Here is a 19,530-nt window from a genome sequence, read left to right as displayed (position 1 = left end):
TTATAACTCTGCTGTTTGCTCAGCTTGACTTCTTAGCCTTCCATTGATGTTTATTGTCTGAAACTTATGGTGTGGGGTGTTTCGTTTGATGTTATGGCTTTTTTCTCTACCTCTCTTTACCTTTCTTACCTCTTACTTTACCTCTCAGCCTTTCACTGACGTGTGTTACTTGAAACTTGTAGTTTGAAACTCTTGAAACTTATGATCTGAAACTTATGATTTGGGATGGTTAGTTTGATATTCTGATGGTTATTTTATGGCCTTCTTCTGGTTACTTTGGTTAATCAGAAACTTGTGGTTTGTAATCTTTATCTTACAAATTTTTTATTTTATCAGCTAGGTTTTCTAGACATTCATACTTTGTTTTCTGAATATTTTAAATCGAGATATTGAGTCTGGTATTAACTAAACTTCTGAGCTAAATTTCTTAGCCTTTGGTAGTTAGGTTCCGGGTGTTTAGTTTGGTATTAACTCAAATGATGGGCAAGATTTATTAGCTGAATTTATGGACAAGATGATTTATAGACAGAAGAGCTGAACGAGTGATAGCAATTCTCAATTGGAAAAAAATTTGAAGTTTTTTACTTCAGACCTAAATATTATATCAGTAATTTTGGTTCACTGCTTCATTTTCGTACTTCTTTCAAAGTATTTAATTCACTCAATGTTTTCAATCATCCGTCTTGTTCCAGCTTTGAGAGAGGGATGGTGAGGGGGCAGCAGTACCTGCTACAATTGCCGAGTATCTTTTAGCTAAAAAATCAAACAAAATATCAAAAAAGTAGACAAGCAAGGAGATAAAATTCTTTAAACATAAAAAGCAAGTTCTTGAGTGTAAGATGACAACTTTACTTTTGAACCTGTGGTCTAACGGGATGAATCCCATTGGGCTACTGGAAGAATTTATTAGCAAACATCAAATCTAGCCCCCCCCCTCCCATATAGAATTGTCTCTATGAAAGAAAAGAGTAACTTTACAACTCAATGCGAACAGATACTACCCTGAAAAGCAAGCGGATGTAACCCCTATCAACCCCTCTGCGATCAACGAGAAACTTTATGGTTTACTTTTATGGAATCAAAACACGTTTTCAATGTATATTTGTGCTTTTATTTTACCTCAAATTTCAAAAGGATGAATAGGCTGGATATTTGGAATAATTTACGGCCTTAAATAAAAAAAGTTTCGAACGGTTTTATTCTTTTTCAAATCTTTTTGGACAGGAATAGGTCTTTTATACGAAGATTTAACTGTTGTCTTCAAGATTAGATACTATTCATAGAAAAAAAATTAGATTGATTTTTTTTATCTTGTATTCTTATTAGTATTATTAGCCTACAATTAGTATTACTGTATTCTTTAGCTTATACATTACCATTATCTTATTATGTAAAATTTAAATTAGCACAAATTTAAGTGTAAAGTCTTCCTTGTGAATACGCTTTCTAGTTCTAATGTGATTTTAGTATCACTCTATAGTTTACTGATTCTAGGTTTTTTTTTCTAGCAATTAAATAAAGAAAACAAGTTTTTTTAAATGAAAGTAAGGAGCAACATTAAAATCTAAAACGAACAGAAATTACTCCGTATATGAAAGGAGCGTTTCCTCCTCAACTCTCCTCCTTACTCTATACTTAAAACAATAAGAAACTTTAGCGTAAAGAGCGGGGCGTTGAGGAGGAAAAGCTCTTTCATATACGGAGTAATTTCTGTTCGTTTTAAGTTTTAATGTTGCTCTTACTTTCATTTAAAAAAACTTGTTTTTTTTTAATTTCTGGGCGTTTTTGAATTAATGCATGTTTTGATCTTGGCTCTCCGCACATAAATAATTAAAACGAAATTTGTATATTCATTAATTGGAATTAATCGGAAGATTTTGAGATTAAAGGAGTGAGGGAGGAGGCCTAGTTGCCCTCCAAGTTTTTGATTACTTTAAAAAGCAACTAGAACTTTAAATTTTTTACAAACGTTTTCATTGGTAAAAAATATACGTAACTTACGAATTAACTTACGTAACGACCTTCTATATTCGTATGTTTTTATTGCGTATATGAGAGGGTTTAACCCTCGTCGATACCTCGCTCTTTACAATAAAGCTTAGATTTTGTCCCAATTCCTTAAGAATGACCTCTGAATCACAAAAGCCGTAGAATAAATAGTTGAAATTACTAAAAATACGGTAGCGTAAAGAGTGAGGTATAACGAGGAGGTAAACCCCTCATATGCGTAATTATTTTTGTTCGTTTTAAGTTTTAATGCTACTCCTTACTTTCAGTAGAAAAAAACTTTTCATATTTACTTTTTCATTGCTTTTTCAAATAATGCTAGAAAATCCTGCGCCCCTTCATTGAAGTTCTCTTCCCTCATGAGAAGTTTCTCCATGGAAATATCCTCCCACGTAGCCCACCCCTCAACTCTCCCCCTAAACCAAAACATCCCCCTGAAAACGCCTATACACTTCCCAGTAACCATTACTATATGTAAACACAGGTCAAAGTTTGTAACTTGCAGCCCCTCCCGCTGGGACTGCGGGGGAGTAAGTCGTCCCTAAAGACATAGTTATTAGGTTTTTCGACTTATTTTGGTGAATAAAATCGCTATCTCAGAATTTTTATCCGGTGACTTTTGAAAAAAAATGAGTGTGGGAGGGGGCCTAGAAATTGGGTCACTTAAAAATGGCACTAGAACTTTTCACTTCCGTTAGAATGAGCCCTTTCATTACATTCTAGGACCACTCAGTCGATACGATCACTCCTGGAAAAAAAACAACAAAAAAACAAAAAAAATAAACACGCATCCGTGATCTGTCTTCTGGCAAAAAATGCGAAATTCCACATTTTTGTAGATAGGATCTTGAAACTTCTACACTAATGGTTCTCTGATACGCTGAGTCTGATGGTGTGATTTTCGTTAAGATTTTATGACTTTTAGGGGGTGGTTCTCCCTATTTTTTCAAAAGAGGCAAATTTTCCCAGGCTCATAACTTTTGATGGGTAAAACTGATCTTGATGAAACTTATATATTTAAAATCAGCAATAAAATGCAATTCTTTTGATGTAACTATTGGTATCAAAATTCCATTTTTTAGAGTTTCGGTTACTATTGAGCCGGTCGCTCCTTTCTACAGCTCGTTACCACGAACTGTTTGATTTCAGAATCGTTAAATGATAATCAGCTTAACCTCGGAAAATGTAGGTGTATTCTATTTTTTTGTAACAGGCAGTGAGTATGCTTCTTTTGTAGTAAATGAGCCTCCTCTGGATATGGATTAAATTTTTTCAGACCCTTCAGGATCAAGATATAGACAATACCACTAATAATTCAATTTCTAAAATCAGCTAGCTGTTATGAGTCATTTACAGCAGTAGATTTTTCTATAGACGCTTTCAAACAGTTAGTGGTAAGAAACCTGATGAAAACTCAAAGCAAGTGCCCAAGATGTACCCTTTTGGTGACTGTATTCAATCAAACCTATGCGGGAGGCGAGGATCCCTACATTCTGATCATCATAGCTTATAGTAGGTGAGGTTTTCGCATTTAAACAAATTTGATTAAAATGGGGCTAATGTCTGAGTTGTGTCTTTTGTGTTTTAAATTTTCAAATTATAACAAAAATTTAAGTCACGTGATGCAAATTGAATTTTCAAAACCGAAATGTCCAATATACTAAAATATGAAATATATTTACTTGCGATGACAAAAGGCCTGTTCGGATTCAATAATTTTGTATCTTTATAAAGGCTACTAGCTGTTGGGGTGGCGCTTCGCGCCACCCCAACACCTAGTTGTTGGGGGCGCTTCGTGCCACCACCACCCCCAGCCCCCCGCACGCGTAAGTCGTTACGCGCCATATCAGTGACGCGCCATTGTAATTGTGTTCCTGTGTCCCACCTATGAATATAGATAGATATATCTATATATGTTTTTAACTACGTAAAACTTGCGAATATACAACATTCTTCGCTGTCCCATTGTCTGTACATATAAATAGATTGTCAGGTTTACCGACTCTTGAACATGCAACATATAATTGTCCATGGGAAAAACAATTCGCATTCAGATCTATACCTCACTATTCTAATGATTGCCCTTGAGCTTTGCTGACGATGATTGCTAATCGAACATTCCCTGTGTCCACGTCGTCATTTATATATCCCCCTGTTCCCCCGGCGTCCCCGTTGTAGTTTTGTCCCTGTGTCCCGGTCGTCATTATATTCCCTCCTTGAGGAGATTATTTATTATTCTCTTTGAGTGTCCCGGTCGTCATTTATATTCCCTGTGTCCCGGTGTCCCGGTCGTCATTTGTGTCCCAGTCTGTAATTTCGTCAGTCGACAAACATGACGTGAGTCGACAAACAACTTCATGATGGCATAATGCCCAATCCTTATAATGACGTCAGTCGACACACAAATATGACGTCAGTCTACAGACAAACAACTTATTTTTATATATATATAGATTACGATTTCGTATTCGGAATGTTATATTCAGAATCCTATTACAATTGAGGGATATCAATTTTCTATTGTCAGATTCTAGGAAAAATATAAAAGCCTTAAGCATGTCTGTATTTGGCGCTGCATTAGATTTTCTTTTTCAAATTTTTTTTCAAAAATTTTCTTTTTCAAAGAAGTCACACAGCTGGTTCATTCTCATTTTTCTAATTTAGTCTCTAGTATTTGATTGTGATTTCCTTGACAGACACCCCAAAAAATCTGATGGTTGAATTTTTGTGGGTAGAGAGAGAAAGGGTAATATAAAAGTAAAAAATTGGTAATATCTCGAAATAACTTTCCTTCAATTCTTAATAAAAATGGGTGGTAAAATTTTCAACTTCCAACTATTCACTTATCGTTCTGAAATACGATTTCTCTACGCGCTCAGATTGCAGATATTTTTTACCAGTTGGATTGTAAAATTTAATTTTTATCATAAACCCTAAGAATTTCCTGAGTCTGTAGCTGAATATCTTACTATAACCAGCTTGTAATAGGGCCACTTGCTTTAGCCAACATTGCTTAGCTAAGCTACTATTAGATGGTAATTATGCTATGGTGACCGTTGTCTGTATTGACCGAGACAAATACAATATTTTTTTCTTATGCTTTGCTGATGTACTTGAGCGTAAAAAAAGTTTTCAAATAAATTCTGTTACTGACAATGTCAAATTTTTCTCTACTTTTTAAAGACTTTCCCATTCTTCCTTTGTTCCCTTTCTTGAGAAACCCAGTCAATCAATGAAATATGATATGACTGTTTTCTTCTGCAGAGCATTAGAGAACTATCTTTTCAACTGACTGATCCATTTTGTGTTTTGTTCCTTAGAACCCTGACAGAAAAGCTAACTTAGTTCAACATTATTTGAGCTGTACAAAGATTGCATTTTATATAATCCGGTTCAGCAAGATTTTATATTTTTACTTTTCACTCTTCGACGGTTTGAACCTCATGGGCTAAGTTTTCGGTTGTTGAGCTCGAAAACGCGCAGGAATGGAAACAGCACCTTGGCAAGTACCTTTCTGTGCATCCACACAACGTCAAGTCATTTTATGTCGCTAGAGCATCCGGTCATGGTATGTGGCTAAAGCCAGGTCTTGACATTTGAAGGAACTGGGCAACCAACCTTCTACAATACATTACCATTAGCCGAACCTGAAGACAAGAATACTGAGCCCCCTCCCCATTATATAAGAGTGCCCAAGTCCACGTTTGCCAAGTCCACGTTCGCACCACCCCCGAAATCCCCCCCGCGTGCGTAAGTCGTTACGCACCATATTAGTTACGCGCCATTGTAGTTGTGTCCCTGTGTTCCACCTGTGAATATATATATATATATATATATATATATATATATATATATATATATATATATATATATATATATATATATTGTGTTGTATATATATATATATATATATATATATATATATATATATATATATATATATATATATATATATATATATATATATATATATGTATATATATATATATATATATATATATATATATATATCTTTTTAACTACGTAAAACTTGCGAATATACAATATTCTTCGCTATCCCATTGTCTGTGCATACAAATAGATTGTCAGGTTTACCGACTCTTGAACATGCAACATATAATTGTCCATGGGAAAACAATCCGTATTCAGGTCTATACCACATTTTTCTAATGATTGCCCTTGGGCTTTGTTGATGGTAATTGCTAATTGAATATTCCCTGTGTCCCCGTCGTCATTTATATGTCCCCCATGTGCCCTTCCGGTGTCCCCGTTGTAATTGTGTCCCTGTGTCCCGGTCATCATTTATATTCCCTGTGTCCCGATCGTCATTTGTGTCCCGGTGTCTCGGTCTGTAAATTCTCTTTGAGTGTCCCGGTCGTCATTTATATTCCCCGTGTCCCGCTTGTCATTTGTGTCCCGGTCTGTAACATACGACAATACATCCATTGTGTTGTAACTTCATTCACGATCCCATTCTACACATGTAGAAATAGAAGCAGTACGATTAGGTGAAGGCATTCCCAAATGCTTCAGAAGTTTGTTTGCAAAAGATAAGCACAAATCTTCAATCATAACTAAAGTGCAGTTATAAATTTCTGTTGTAAAGTCCAAGGTCATATCTGATCTTTCTAGCCGTGTTCGGTGGGGTATATTATAGGCCATTACGCTGCATTTCTTATCCATTTCTTTGTTAGTGGCTGGATTTATAAATTTAATATTAAAGTGATAGCCGTCGGCTCCATCCCAAAAAATGATAAGATATGGTAGGGCATCGCAGTATCGATGAGTTTAATAAAAATTTCTCTTTGAAACGCCTCCTTATATACTTATAATGACGACATATACAAAGCCTTTGACGTCATATACAAATCACTAACCATACCGATTGCTACTTCGTTGATAGTTGTGTATCAGTAGGCATCAATTCGATTGCTGTATTGAACAGAAGCACTAAATTATTATTTATGTGTAAAAGATGTTGCAACTGGGAAACGATAGTCCTTTCAACGTTGTTTTTTTAATCATTGGTATCACTTTCAAGTTGTTTGGTTTGTTTTACCTTGACTTGTTTTTCGTCACTATAAAATACACATAGCCAAACCTTTGTTTTTTTAACTAAAAATCTGGTAAGCGTTGATGACCTTATCCAAGTCAAAATCCCAAACCCAACCATCATCGCTATCATTTTCGGTTTTTATAAGTTTTGACACTCGCTGCCCAGGTTGTTTCAGGCTGCTCTCGTGATTCCTCGGCACGCTTTCTTTTGGTGATTCCTCTTTGAGACGCAAGCCTGTTTCCACGCTGTTGTTGTGATTCCTCGGCACGCTTTCTTTTCATACTTTCTCTATTAGCCACAAGCCTGTTTTCACGCTGTTGTTGTAATTCCTTGACACGCTTTCTTAGCTTACTTTCTCTATTAGCCGCAAGCCTTTTGGCATTAGCTCTTTGAGCAGCCTCCTCGGCTGCTTCTTCTACCATTGTAGGTTCTTCTGTCATTTTGAGATCTATATTAAACATTTCACTTTGATGTTGTGATTCCTCGGCACGCTTTCTTTTCTTACTTTCTCTATTAGCCGCAAGCCTTTTGACATTAGCTCTTTGAGCAGCTTCCTCGGTTTTTTCTTCTGCCATTGTAGGTTCTTCTGTCATTTTAAGATCTATATTAAAAATTTCTCTTTGAAAGGCCTTCTTATATACTTATAATGACGTCATATACAAAGCCTTTGACGTGATAACAAACATGACGTCAGTCGACAAACAACTTCATAACGGCATAATGCTCAATCCTTATAATGACGTCAGTCGACAAACATGACGTTAGTCGACACACAAGCATGACGTCAGTCGCCACACAAACAACTTATTTTTATATATATATATATATAGATAGATTTCGTATCTGAACCCATCTCTTGCCTTATATTACCACATGTTGTCCTAAGGAAGCTTGTTTATATGCTTAGAACTCAATTCTTTTTTTGAAGGAAGAAAATGGCCAAACAGTAAGTCGAATGAAATTTGTTCCAAGTTGGGAAGATGATGGAAAAAATATCGAATGTCGAGCATCGAACATGTCTATGGAAGATGAAACCCTTGAAGACATTTTGGAGCTAAGTGTATATTGTACGTTTTCTCACTTGTTTAAATAATCTTATCAACGAGTCACACTTTTTTATTTTAAAATGCACAAGGGTCTGTCTGTCTCTCAGTCCGTCTGTCCAAACCTGATTGTCTCTGTGTCAATTTTTGTCTAATGGTGGAAAAACTTATAAAGAAAGATTTTTTTGTACTGAATAACGCAAAATTAGTAGGTTACATAATTTGACCACCCTCCTATTATTTCGGAATAAGAAAAGTGGACATTCCACTCGCACGTGCTCTTAGGCTATTTTGTCAAGTACTCCCAAGTTAAGAAACTCAGTTGGAATGAAGAACAACGTACCTGATATTCAAAGTTCAAAAATAAATAATCCCTTGCAAAGACCGTCTAAACGGTCGAGGTATATACAAAGTTCATCTCCTAATTCCCAAAAAAACGGCAAGTAAGGTTCAAAAATGAGGTACATAATACTTTAAAGTATATGAGTTAAAGTTAAGTATATACCCCTACATGATTTCCTGCACTTAAGGCTCCGAATGCTAAATAGCAAGGTGACATCCATCCTTCTCTGTGCTTGTGAATGCTAGAAACTAAATCTCCAAATGGAGAAATGTGTCTTAACTTTTGAGAACATATACCTAATAAGAATCCTGAAAATATCTTGGTAGGGAAAGGTCACCGACACAGAAGTCCATGGGCAAAACGGTCAGCCATTAGCTAGTGACCTCCGGATGCAAAAGAGATGGACCCCTCTTATTCACGTTCTTCGTATGCCAGAACACTGACTCGAAAAATAGTTGGTGCTCTTAGTTGCACTCTGAGGTGAGACGCAAAAGAGGTCGACCAAGGCACACCCATTGACGGCAGGAGGAGCGGGACCTGAGAATAGATGAGCTGTCTTTTCAACCATTGTAGGAGGATGTCCTGGCTGCAGCTAAGTCCCGGGATGTCTGTAATTGGGACGTGGGTTTCTAAAACTTGTAAAAAATCCGAATTGAATCTTCTGTATTCGTCAGTCAAGATTTTGATACTTTAGTCATTTTTTAATATCGTAACATTCTATGTTTCAATTTTCTTGTTGCTTAAATCACTGAAATTACTTTGACCTCAGGAAAGGCAATGATCCCGGATACCTGTCCGGGATGGGGATCGACATATTTTCTCAAATCTACACCAAATTGCTTAAGCCGGCTTCCTACCGGACAGCAAGAAGTCCCTGGGACCTCCAGAATGAATGGAGGATTTGTAAAATCCAGGGCCGATCTTGGCCATAACATGGTTTTCAGCGCTTGGTGATGCTATTCTATCAACAAGAGTTGAAATCCTGCACATACAGTCTAAAGCATATTACCTTCGACTCATTATATATTTTTCCCTACAAATATTTTGCTACCACGGTGTAAATAGATACTTTTACAGAAATACTTGAGAAATGGATACTGTCTATCTGCGCAGACGCACTCAGAAGGTATCCACCTCTTAGACTAATATGGTCTCGTTTAGGTAGAATTTTTATGTTCTTACATTGGAGATATGATGTAATATCCACTTCTCTAAGTTGAAATTTTCGTCATTTTTCCCACCTTACATTCCTTCCGATCTTTAGGAGACCCCTTTTTTTCCACTGCTGGTATTAAACAGTGGTTTAACTCCAATACAAATTTCGTCTAACAATGCATACTTGTTAATGTACATCCTACTTGGTGAAATTATTCTTACTGTTTTCATTGATTTTCGATATAGTTGATCTGAATATTTTAATTAAGTGAATAAAATGTATTAGTGATAAAGGGACTGGTTTAGATGGGTTGATAGTTTTGATTCAATAGATGTATACAGGTTGTTTTTAATAGTATTGTTATCATCCTCTTTTGAAATTAATTGTGAATTTCCTCAGGGGCCTGTTTTGAGGTTCCGTATAATATCTGCCCTATGTTGGCACAATATGATTTTGTTTGCCTTAGTGGTCCCTTATATCTTTTATAGAAGACATTGCCATCACCAGATCTAGTCAAACGGTGCAGTATTTGCTGGTGAAATTTTGAAGTTATTTTGTGTGTTCGCACTTTTCAGTCTTCCACCAGCTAATGTCAAAGAAACCGATTTTATTGTGTATTGTAAAGATGGAAATCTAGAAATTGTCGAAACAAAGTTATTTTCAAATAACAAATCTCTTTCGTGGATGAATGATGCACGTTACCTAGGTTTCTTCTTTGATAGCATTTTACCTTGAAAGCATCAGGATGATCTTGCTGCAAACTAAGTTGGAAGAAGTCAGGGAGTTACACGGATATTGAAGCATGTTTTACTTCTATCAAATTTTCTAACATTATATCATGCAAATGTGCTCCCTTATATATCTTACGATTGTTTTTTGTGGCCGAATAAAGTTTTTTTCTTGCACATTTTTGAAGAATGTAAATTCTACAGAATAAAGCAGCTCGACTGTTGGAAAATTAAGTCGAGGCAGAAAATGATGCGTTATCTTACTTCGAGTGCTTAAGAGTGCTTAACCAAGAACAGATTTGTGAATACAAAGCTACCATTTCGGATATTAATATTGGATTAAAGTATGTCCTTCAGCCTTTATTCAGTTACTTCGTGTTGGTTGTTCCCTTCACATGTTCCCTTCATATGGAATAGAAACAACTAGAAACAGGCTCAGCAGATCAAAGTACATTAAATTGATTAAAACCTATTTTTGAATAATGATTAATATTTCGATTAGATTTGTTCATAGTGACATTTTATTTTTTCCACTTTTTTTGTTATTGAGGGTATAATGAGCAATCTGATTTCTTGTTAAATAATTAATTAATAGGGTGAGAGTCAAAGGACTTCAGCCGTTTTATCTGCCGCTTAGTTACCTTTTCTTGGCAGTTGTGTTTGCCTTGGGAGATGATCGTTGGCTTATTAGTTTGTCAATAAATTTGTTCAGTTCAAAACTTAGTTCAGGCAGTGCTCTAGCTTAAACCTTTATCCTTATTCTCAAATAAAAATTTTAACTAAAAAAAAATACATTTCAACTTTTACATTCTATAAGAAGGCACGCATATACAGATAGGACTTTTATATTTCTTAAATTTGTTTGTTTCAGTTAAAATCAATCCATTCGTTTGTATGAATTTTTGGTTTTTAGCTAACAAAAGGAAAGGTTCTGCTCTTATGCTTAGCAATTGATTCGATTTTTATCTTTTAAATTCAATGTTTGCGCAACTTCTCTTATCTATAGTTGGGTAAGACTGGGATTTTATAGTAAGGTTTCGTCAAAGACTAATCGACTCTTTGAGCACGTGATTTGGCTCAAAGACCTCTATGTGCTTCAAAACAAGCAGTAAAAAAAAATAGATAAATAAGGAAAAAGAATAGTGATAAATATAGAGCATATATAAATGTGTAGGAAGTATATTCTTTCCTAATGTTTTTGAGCATGGAGATGGCAATTTTCTGAGGCTAGATTCCTAGACCTTACAAACATGTCAGCAATTTATTAAAATTAACGTAATTAGTGTTCTGAGTCTTTCTCGTCCAAAGGCTTTGGCATAGTTTCATGGCAGCACAAGCAAATCATCATAAAAAGGACCCATGCCTATCTTATAGCAGGGATTTTATTACCTTTTTTGAAATTATTGCTAAATTATATTCCAAACCAAGAAAAATATAGATTCTTTCACAAGAACACACTTTAGGCAAAAAATTGTTATCTCAAAAGCCTCTGACAGAAGACAAAACCAATCTTACGTCTTTCGGCACATGAAGCATAAAGACGCACTTTCGTCCAGATGTTTGAGGTGCTATTATATATAGACGCTATTATATATATATAGAGCAACAAAAGTTAGTGAGAATATAAAAAAACAAATAAATACGAGACAAACATGATTAAACGTTTCCTACTTGTATAGTTAAAACATACTAACAGGGCGCTTTACTATAAGACGATATTATTTTATTCCACTGAAACATCACTTGGAAAACTATGATGTATATGTCCTCGGATGTTTGGAAAGTCGTCAACCTCTGGTATGCTATCACTAAATGAATATTTTGTAACTGAGCCGTCAGGTCTTTTCACAAACAAGTTTGTCTGAATATCCTTTGACATCCATGCCTCATATCTAGGAATCTTCAGCAATTTATCCCGTTTTACTAAAACCAGCTTACGTATTCTATGAATTTTGGCTGGCACATTATCGCTACTAAACAAGTTGCTATTATTTCCATGAAACTTCTTGTCCTTAAGCTTGCTGGCATTTTATATAATAGAAAAGTTGTCGTCATTTGTCGTGTCATCTTTAAGAATTTACGATTTCTGTCATATCCATGGCGAAGAACTTCTGTGAATAAAGTTTTAGCGTTATTAAAATCCTCTAAGTTATCAATAATGCTAAAACCTAAGTTTTAGCGTTAGCATTCCATATGATGCCATTATTTTCTAACTTGGTGTCTTCTAATTTCACAATCCGAAACATTGAATCTTCATTTCTTCTTCTTACTTATTAATTCATCGGTAAAAGTTTTTAATTGCAAATCACTATTAACCATCTTATTTTTGAGAATAGAATGTTCTTTATCCAGATTATCGACCCTTGTAGTAAGAGTACCTAATTAATTGCATAAATTGTCTAATTTATTACCATTTTCTTTTACGACTTCAAGAATTTGCTTGAAATATACAGCTAGCATTAATATTTTCGGTTTCAAGCTAGAGCTATCATCTGAAGCGTCTAGTGAAATATTCATACCTTCTTGTTTCAGATTTTTTCATTTTAAGTCCCATTGTACATTAATAGTGTACTAATATCCAAATATCAATACGTATTACTAAATATCCAACAGTTATTGAAATAATGTTTTCAGCATTGAATGAGTATCCCAAAGTTCTTGAAATAATATTTTCACATAAATTCGCACAGAGGTCTTAAATACGTCTTACTCTGACAAGAGCATTGAATGAATTTTTAATAGTTGTATTATTCCATTTTTCTCTTACTTTTTCCTTTGTATAACCATGATTTATCTGTCTATTTTCATACTCATCGGCTATTTTTCTACACACTTTTGTTTTGGTAGTCACTAAATACCCACTAGCATCTTCACCAAAGTATTTGTAATATTTATTTTGTGATGTATCAAAAGAACAACATACTTGGAATCCATAAGCAAATGGTTTTGCTCTGCTACTTTGATTGTATTTTTACCTTTCTTTTAATTACATTTTTATTAAAAAATTAAGAATCAGCTATAATACAATAAGGCACTTTCATTTGTTTAGCTATATTTTTAAATTCAATTTTAGATCCTTTTTGGCATAATGATGTCATGATCTTTACAGTTATTCTTTTTAAAATGTTTTTCAAACTCTGCTCTTCTGTGAAATGTCTTCCACAGTAGGTGCAAAGATAAATTTTCGATGTATGTTTAGTTATTTGAGTTCTTAATAATCTAATTAAATCTTTAATTAAAACGTAATGATTATCAAAATAGAGTAAATCAATCACACGTGTGGCTGTTTTTCCATTGATCTCAGTTTTAGGAATATGAACTCTAAACACTTTTTTCCACTTATTTCAAATAAACAAATTCTAATATTATATTTGTTTTCAAATCTACAAATATCTTGCATATTCATTGGAAAATTAGCGATCCCTAAATTCAAATTCATTTTCTTAGGTTTTATATTTTGATAGTCTATCAACGAATCTGTCATTTGCTTGGTGAAGATTAGTGAATACCGACCAAAAAAGCATTTACTAGCGTTTATTTTTTATATTGATGCAAGCATTTTTATTTTTACAAATTCCGACATTTCTTTATAAGTGCCTCGAATATAATTTGGTGATCTTATCATTCAATCATCGATTCCATTGACTCTTTCAAATTGTAAGCCTGATCTTGGTGTATTCTCTATTATTAATGTGTGTCTATTCCTAAGCTTACTATTTAGATGCCTTTGTTTAATGTCACTAATTTTATTAAAAATCCAGGAGTAGTTCTGATAATGAAAAGGTTCGAGTTTTTCATTATCCTTCTGAGAATAAAAAATTACACGTGTTGTAAATTGACTCTGTAACTATTTGTATCATTCATTCTATTTTTTAGATCTCTAACAACAGAGTTAAAACGTGATCCAAAATTATTTCCATTTGAATTCATTGAAATATTAAATCTAAAGGAATTTTCTCTAATCTATTCAATACTTCGATTATTATCATGTTTTTCTTATTTAAACCTATACTCTGAGATATCTGGAACGTCTTTATTTTTTTATTATTTATAAATTATAACAGTTCAAAATAGGGATGAAACCTTTCAAATGACAGTGAACAGATATAAAGCAGTAAAACTAAAAGACATCAATAAAAACAAACAGTTTTATACCCGATAAACTAATTACATATAGTTTATTTTTCTTATTTTTTTTCAATGCAACAGCAGAAGCAAATCTTCTTGACCTTTTTGGTTCTGGTTCATTAGATTTTTCTGACACATCAGGTGGATAGAGGTCATAGCTCTTAGATGAAGTGATATTTACTTTATTTGACCTCAGTAAACTATCATAAATTCACTTCAATTCTGATTCACCTGTATATCTGGTCGTGGAATTATTCTTGAATAATTTTTTTAATTTCGATCATTTCCCTGAAAGTTTCTTTAAACCATGGTCCGTAGGAATCAAAGAAACATTTTCAAACAAAACCAAATGATTTGGATAAATGTGTTCCGATAGAGCCGACGTGAAATATTCAAGTTTGAAATTGTGTACCTTAGTAATTTATCATAAATTGATGTAAATCCAAATTCACCTATATCTCTGTTTATGGAATTATTCTTGATTTTGTTTTTTTTAATTTCGATTGTTTCCCTGAAAGTCTGCTTTAAATCTTGGTCCCTAAAAATCAAAGAAACATTTTCAAACAAAAAAAAAAATGATTTGGATAATTATAAATGCATTTCGGTAAAGCTGACTTGAAATCTTCAGGTTTGAAATTATATTTTCTAGGTTTGGAAAATAAAGTAAATATCTCTTCACTTAAGAACTACGACCTCTATCCACCGGATACGTCAGATAGTTCTAATGAACCGTTACTTAAAAGGTCGAGGAGATGTGCTTCTGCTGTTGCATTAAAAAAAAGAGCAATAAACTATATGTAATTAGTTTATTGAGTATAAATTTTGTTTATTTTTATTGGTTTCTTTTATTTTCACTGCTGATTATGAGCACTGTATATGTATTCCAAAGAGAATACAAGAAAAACCTATTATGATGATTTTACAACCAAATATAAATATGCAGAAATTAGAAAAAAAATGTGAATGTGTCTCAATAATTAAAATATAGTTTCATTCTAAAAGATGTAGAACCTGTGATTCTTCCAAGTGATAGTTACCTTTATGCAAAAGTGAAAGTAACACGACGGGATGGATCAATTAATGAAGAAGACACTTAAACAAATAATGGATTTAATTTGTTCAGAAATGCTGAGTATATTATCAATGATAACTGTATTGAAAGTATTGACTATTTAGGTATAACGACTACTATTAAAAGTTTATTAGAATTATCAGATGACTATAGTCGAAGCAAAACTACTAATATGTTTTGGTATGAAATTAAACCCCAATCCATTGATCCCTTTGTAGCAGAAAATGAGATTGAAAGCACTTTTACGCCTGTTGCAGGAGACGGTGGAATCATTAAAACAAAACGAAATAACGCTTTTAATAGTGGTTTATTTAAAAGATTTAATAAAACAAAAGAAAGTCACATGGTTAATATTTATTCAACATTACTAAGATCATTTGAATTTTGTCAAGATATTAATGTTTTTTAGAGGCGTTACACATCAAATTATACTAGAAAGAAATGATTTTCCCTATATGATTAGAAAATCTGGAGTTAAAAATTTTAAAGTAAATGTAATGCATTTATCATGGATATTACCAGTATTACATTCGAGTTTACCCATAGCGACTTCATTAGAAGCCAGATTAACGAAGAAAGCGGAAGAATCAAAACATTGATTAGGAAAGGGTATCTTATTTGAATTAAGATGGGAAGCGCGTAATACCTGTAAAAGCTATAATCAAACGGATAAAGAATCAACATGGAGGGTGGTCAGTGAGCACTATAATACAAACGAAATTGCAGTTGTGTTACAAAGATCTGAAAAAATAACAGTTATAGACAAAAAACATAGTATCTGACCCCTAAGAACACTAATAGAATGTAAGTGAGAGTAAATCCGTATTAATATCCACAGGAAGATGTTAACTGTGATTTCAATGATGCTAATGAAGATTATTCTAGCACTTATCAATGATTTTAGCTGTTAGGAGATAAACTTGAAAATGTTGATAGTATAACCATTTCAAGTTACAATGCTTTTAAAGCAGTATATCTTTTATTTTGTTTTGATGTTTCAAAGCATGAATCGAATATTTATCCAAGTGGATCAACTGCTGGTATAGAAATTAAAGTCTTATTTTACCAAGTACCTGCTAATCCATATAACATTTACTGCGTTATATTTTCAGAAAGAAAAGTAATCATGGATGTCATTGATAGCAAATTATATGTTAATACATAAATTATTTTCGATTTGGAAATTTGTTTAATAGAATTTTCAATTAATAAATGGAGAGCCTTTTAAGCAAAATGTAAATAGAAATAAATAAGATCAAACTATCAGGAAAGAAGATTCAAACATTGGAATAGACTACACGATTACAGGAATGAACCGTGTAACAACTAAATATAGAAATAAACTCGTTATTACTATGTATTATAAAGGGTGAAATGACTGGTCAATTCACTTCTAAGCGTTTTGACTTTATAGCAGCTGATCTTGAAAAGAAATTATAAAAATTAGAAAATAGGTATAATTTTAAAGGCCTTTGAAATAATATCTAAAGATAAATAAATTATTTAGACATTGATTTCGAACTATCCACTAAATATTAAATTATTATATTTTATCGGTAGTATAGGAAAAATAGACTGTAATTAAACCCTTATTTCACAAATTAATCAAATTCTTATTTCACAAGACCTGTTATGATCTTAAAACTCAGGATGGCAAATTATAAAACTGTCAAAATTTTTATTTAAAATGGTGTGGATTCAATTGAAAAGTGAATAAACTGAGGGGGTGATCTGGAACCCATAGTCACATTGTGAAAAGTATAAAAATAAGACCAAATTTAATTCCAAAGACCTATTTTTACGTTGAATGTAGGGATGGAAAATTGTAAAAACTTACAATAATTGATATTAAAATAATGTAAAATGGTCTGATAGTAAGTTGGACTGAGTTAGGTGGGACAGAATACACATTTTCTATACTAGTCATAGGTAGAGAGAAAGATATAGAGAGAAAGAGAGAGAGAGAGAGAGAGAGAGAGAGAGAGAGAGAGAGAGAGAGAGAGAGAGAGAGAGAGAGAGAGAGAGTATCCATTTAATTTAATAGTCAAAACACATATTTTAATCTTTTTGATAATCATGTCCATACAGGAATATGATTTAAATGAGATGCTGGCTATATTATGCAAATGATGTGTCTCGTACAGTATGGTAATTTAAGCAGAATAATGACCCAAATTGTATTTTTGCAATCTTTAGAGCCCAAGTAAGAGTGTATACCAAGGACGAAGAGACCCACCACTACTGACATAATGCATACTTGTGAACAAAACTAGGGCTCCTGATTTCATCACTGACATTTGACATAGGAATTCGTAGCTGCAGATTTTAAGCATACCCTTCCTCTAGCCCTTTCTTCAACAGGAAAATTGAATGTAGATTCTTCTAAGTATAATGAATAATGATGACAAATCTCACACCTACAGTTTGACAAATTTTTGTAGGTAGTGGTCTATTTCAAAATGGAGTTCAAACCGACTCTTATATACTTAAAATATCACCTGTCGATGCTCTTTTGTGAATAGGGAACAATGCTTATGGACAGAGGTAAATTTGGTGGTTAGACTGTTTTTCCACTGAAACTGTGATTGAGAGTAGACACAAATGTTCTGAATTGTAGGTTCTGAATTGTAGGTTCTGAATTGAATTTCCCTTCTCATAGTCCTTTCTTCGATTGTTGTAACTACCTTTTCCCCTTTCTGTTTGCAATATCATTTTCCAATGGAAAACGCCTCCTAAAAAACTACTTAAGCATTCTAGAAACAAGAGTTACTGACAAAATTAATCCTGATAGGAGTTTAGTTGCAATCACCCTAGATAATTTTATTAAGTGCCTTTACTATTTACTCTTTGTTGTATTTCTTGGCTCAGATCGTAAAGTGGAAACCATTGCCCCGTTTGCTATATTTAAAAAAATTAGAAAATATATAGTATAAACTTTTAATCAAAAATTCTTCAGTTATATTAAAACGTTAATTTGCATTCAGAAAGTTTATTCAAAACTTCCTGTTTGTGATAAGAAATTCTACTTACGCAAGGAGATCAAGTGAAGTTAATATTTAAATAAAGTTTTATTTACGTAAAACCCGTGATAGCCCTGCAAGAAGGTTTGTCCAGACGTTTTTATATATGTTTATTATATGTTTATTATATGTTTTATTATATGTTTTGTTATATGTTTTATTATGTTTTTATTATATGTTTTATTATATGTTTTAGCAACTTTGCTAGACTTAAATTGTCAGATATACATGTATATAAATGGCTGTCAGTCTAGCTGTCAAGTTGGTGACTAAAACTTGTTTTTTGAAAAACTATAGATATTCTTTTTTTTATAGATTGTCCCATTTTGAATATAGTGATTCAACAAGATGGTTTTAAACTGGTAGAAGGTAGTGAAGTAAGGATTGAATGTCAAGTTCAAGCGAATCCACCATTGACCGCTGTTAGCTGGCTTAAAGATGTAAGATCCTTGTAAATTTTTCGAAGCATATTTTTATTTCCATTTCTGTTTCCTCTGCTCAAAAACTAAATACAATCCTCTAACAAAACCATCAAAAAACTGTAACATTATATTAAACACCGATTAAACACTTTTGAGCGCCACTTTTGAGCCATTATAGTGTACTCCATGCCTTGACGTAAGAAGATTTCTATCACTCCAAACTACATATGAAACTGTAACGAAATATAGCACGTTACGCATATTGTATGCGATTTATACCCCTTGATAAAAACTTAAACTCTTCTTAATTTGCCTGAATTAGTTAAGCCAATTTTTTACAATTTTGTAAAATACTAGTGTCAAAATATTTAATCAACTCTTAAATTTCTACATTCAAAAGAATATTCCCTAAAAACAAAACTCATAAAAGATAATCTTTTTATAATCGTGTTTTTGATTAGGATTTTGACGGAATGCGATTAAATCAAAAACTTCATTTGTTGATCCTGGTAAAGAGGAACTCGCTTTTTGCTTAGAGAGGGGGGATGCTGGAGG

At 33.2% G+C, this 19,530-nt stretch overlaps 1 protein-coding gene across 4 annotated transcripts in view; it reads left to right on the top strand.

Moving 5' to 3' along the window:
* LOC136029864 (B-cell receptor CD22-like) overlaps positions 1-19,530 on the top strand; it is a 214,798-nt gene that overhangs the window by 147,861 nt on the left and 47,407 nt on the right. For all 4 annotated transcript variants that reach the window (XM_065708323.1, XM_065708322.1, XM_065708321.1 and 1 more), the window contains exons 7-8: positions 7,992-8,130; positions 18,869-18,993. In XM_065708323.1, the coding sequence (XP_065564395.1) occupies positions 7,992-8,130; positions 18,869-18,993 (264 nt within the window). The remainder of the gene's footprint in view (positions 1-7,991; positions 8,131-18,868; positions 18,994-19,530) is intronic.

The sequence above is a fragment of the Artemia franciscana genome, chromosome 8 (assembly GCF_032884065.1).
Source record: "Artemia franciscana chromosome 8, ASM3288406v1, whole genome shotgun sequence".
Taxonomy (NCBI): Eukaryota; Metazoa; Arthropoda; class Branchiopoda; order Anostraca; family Artemiidae; genus Artemia; species Artemia franciscana.
Note: the sequence above shows the minus strand (reverse complement) of the source record. Positions and strands in the feature narration are given on the sequence as shown.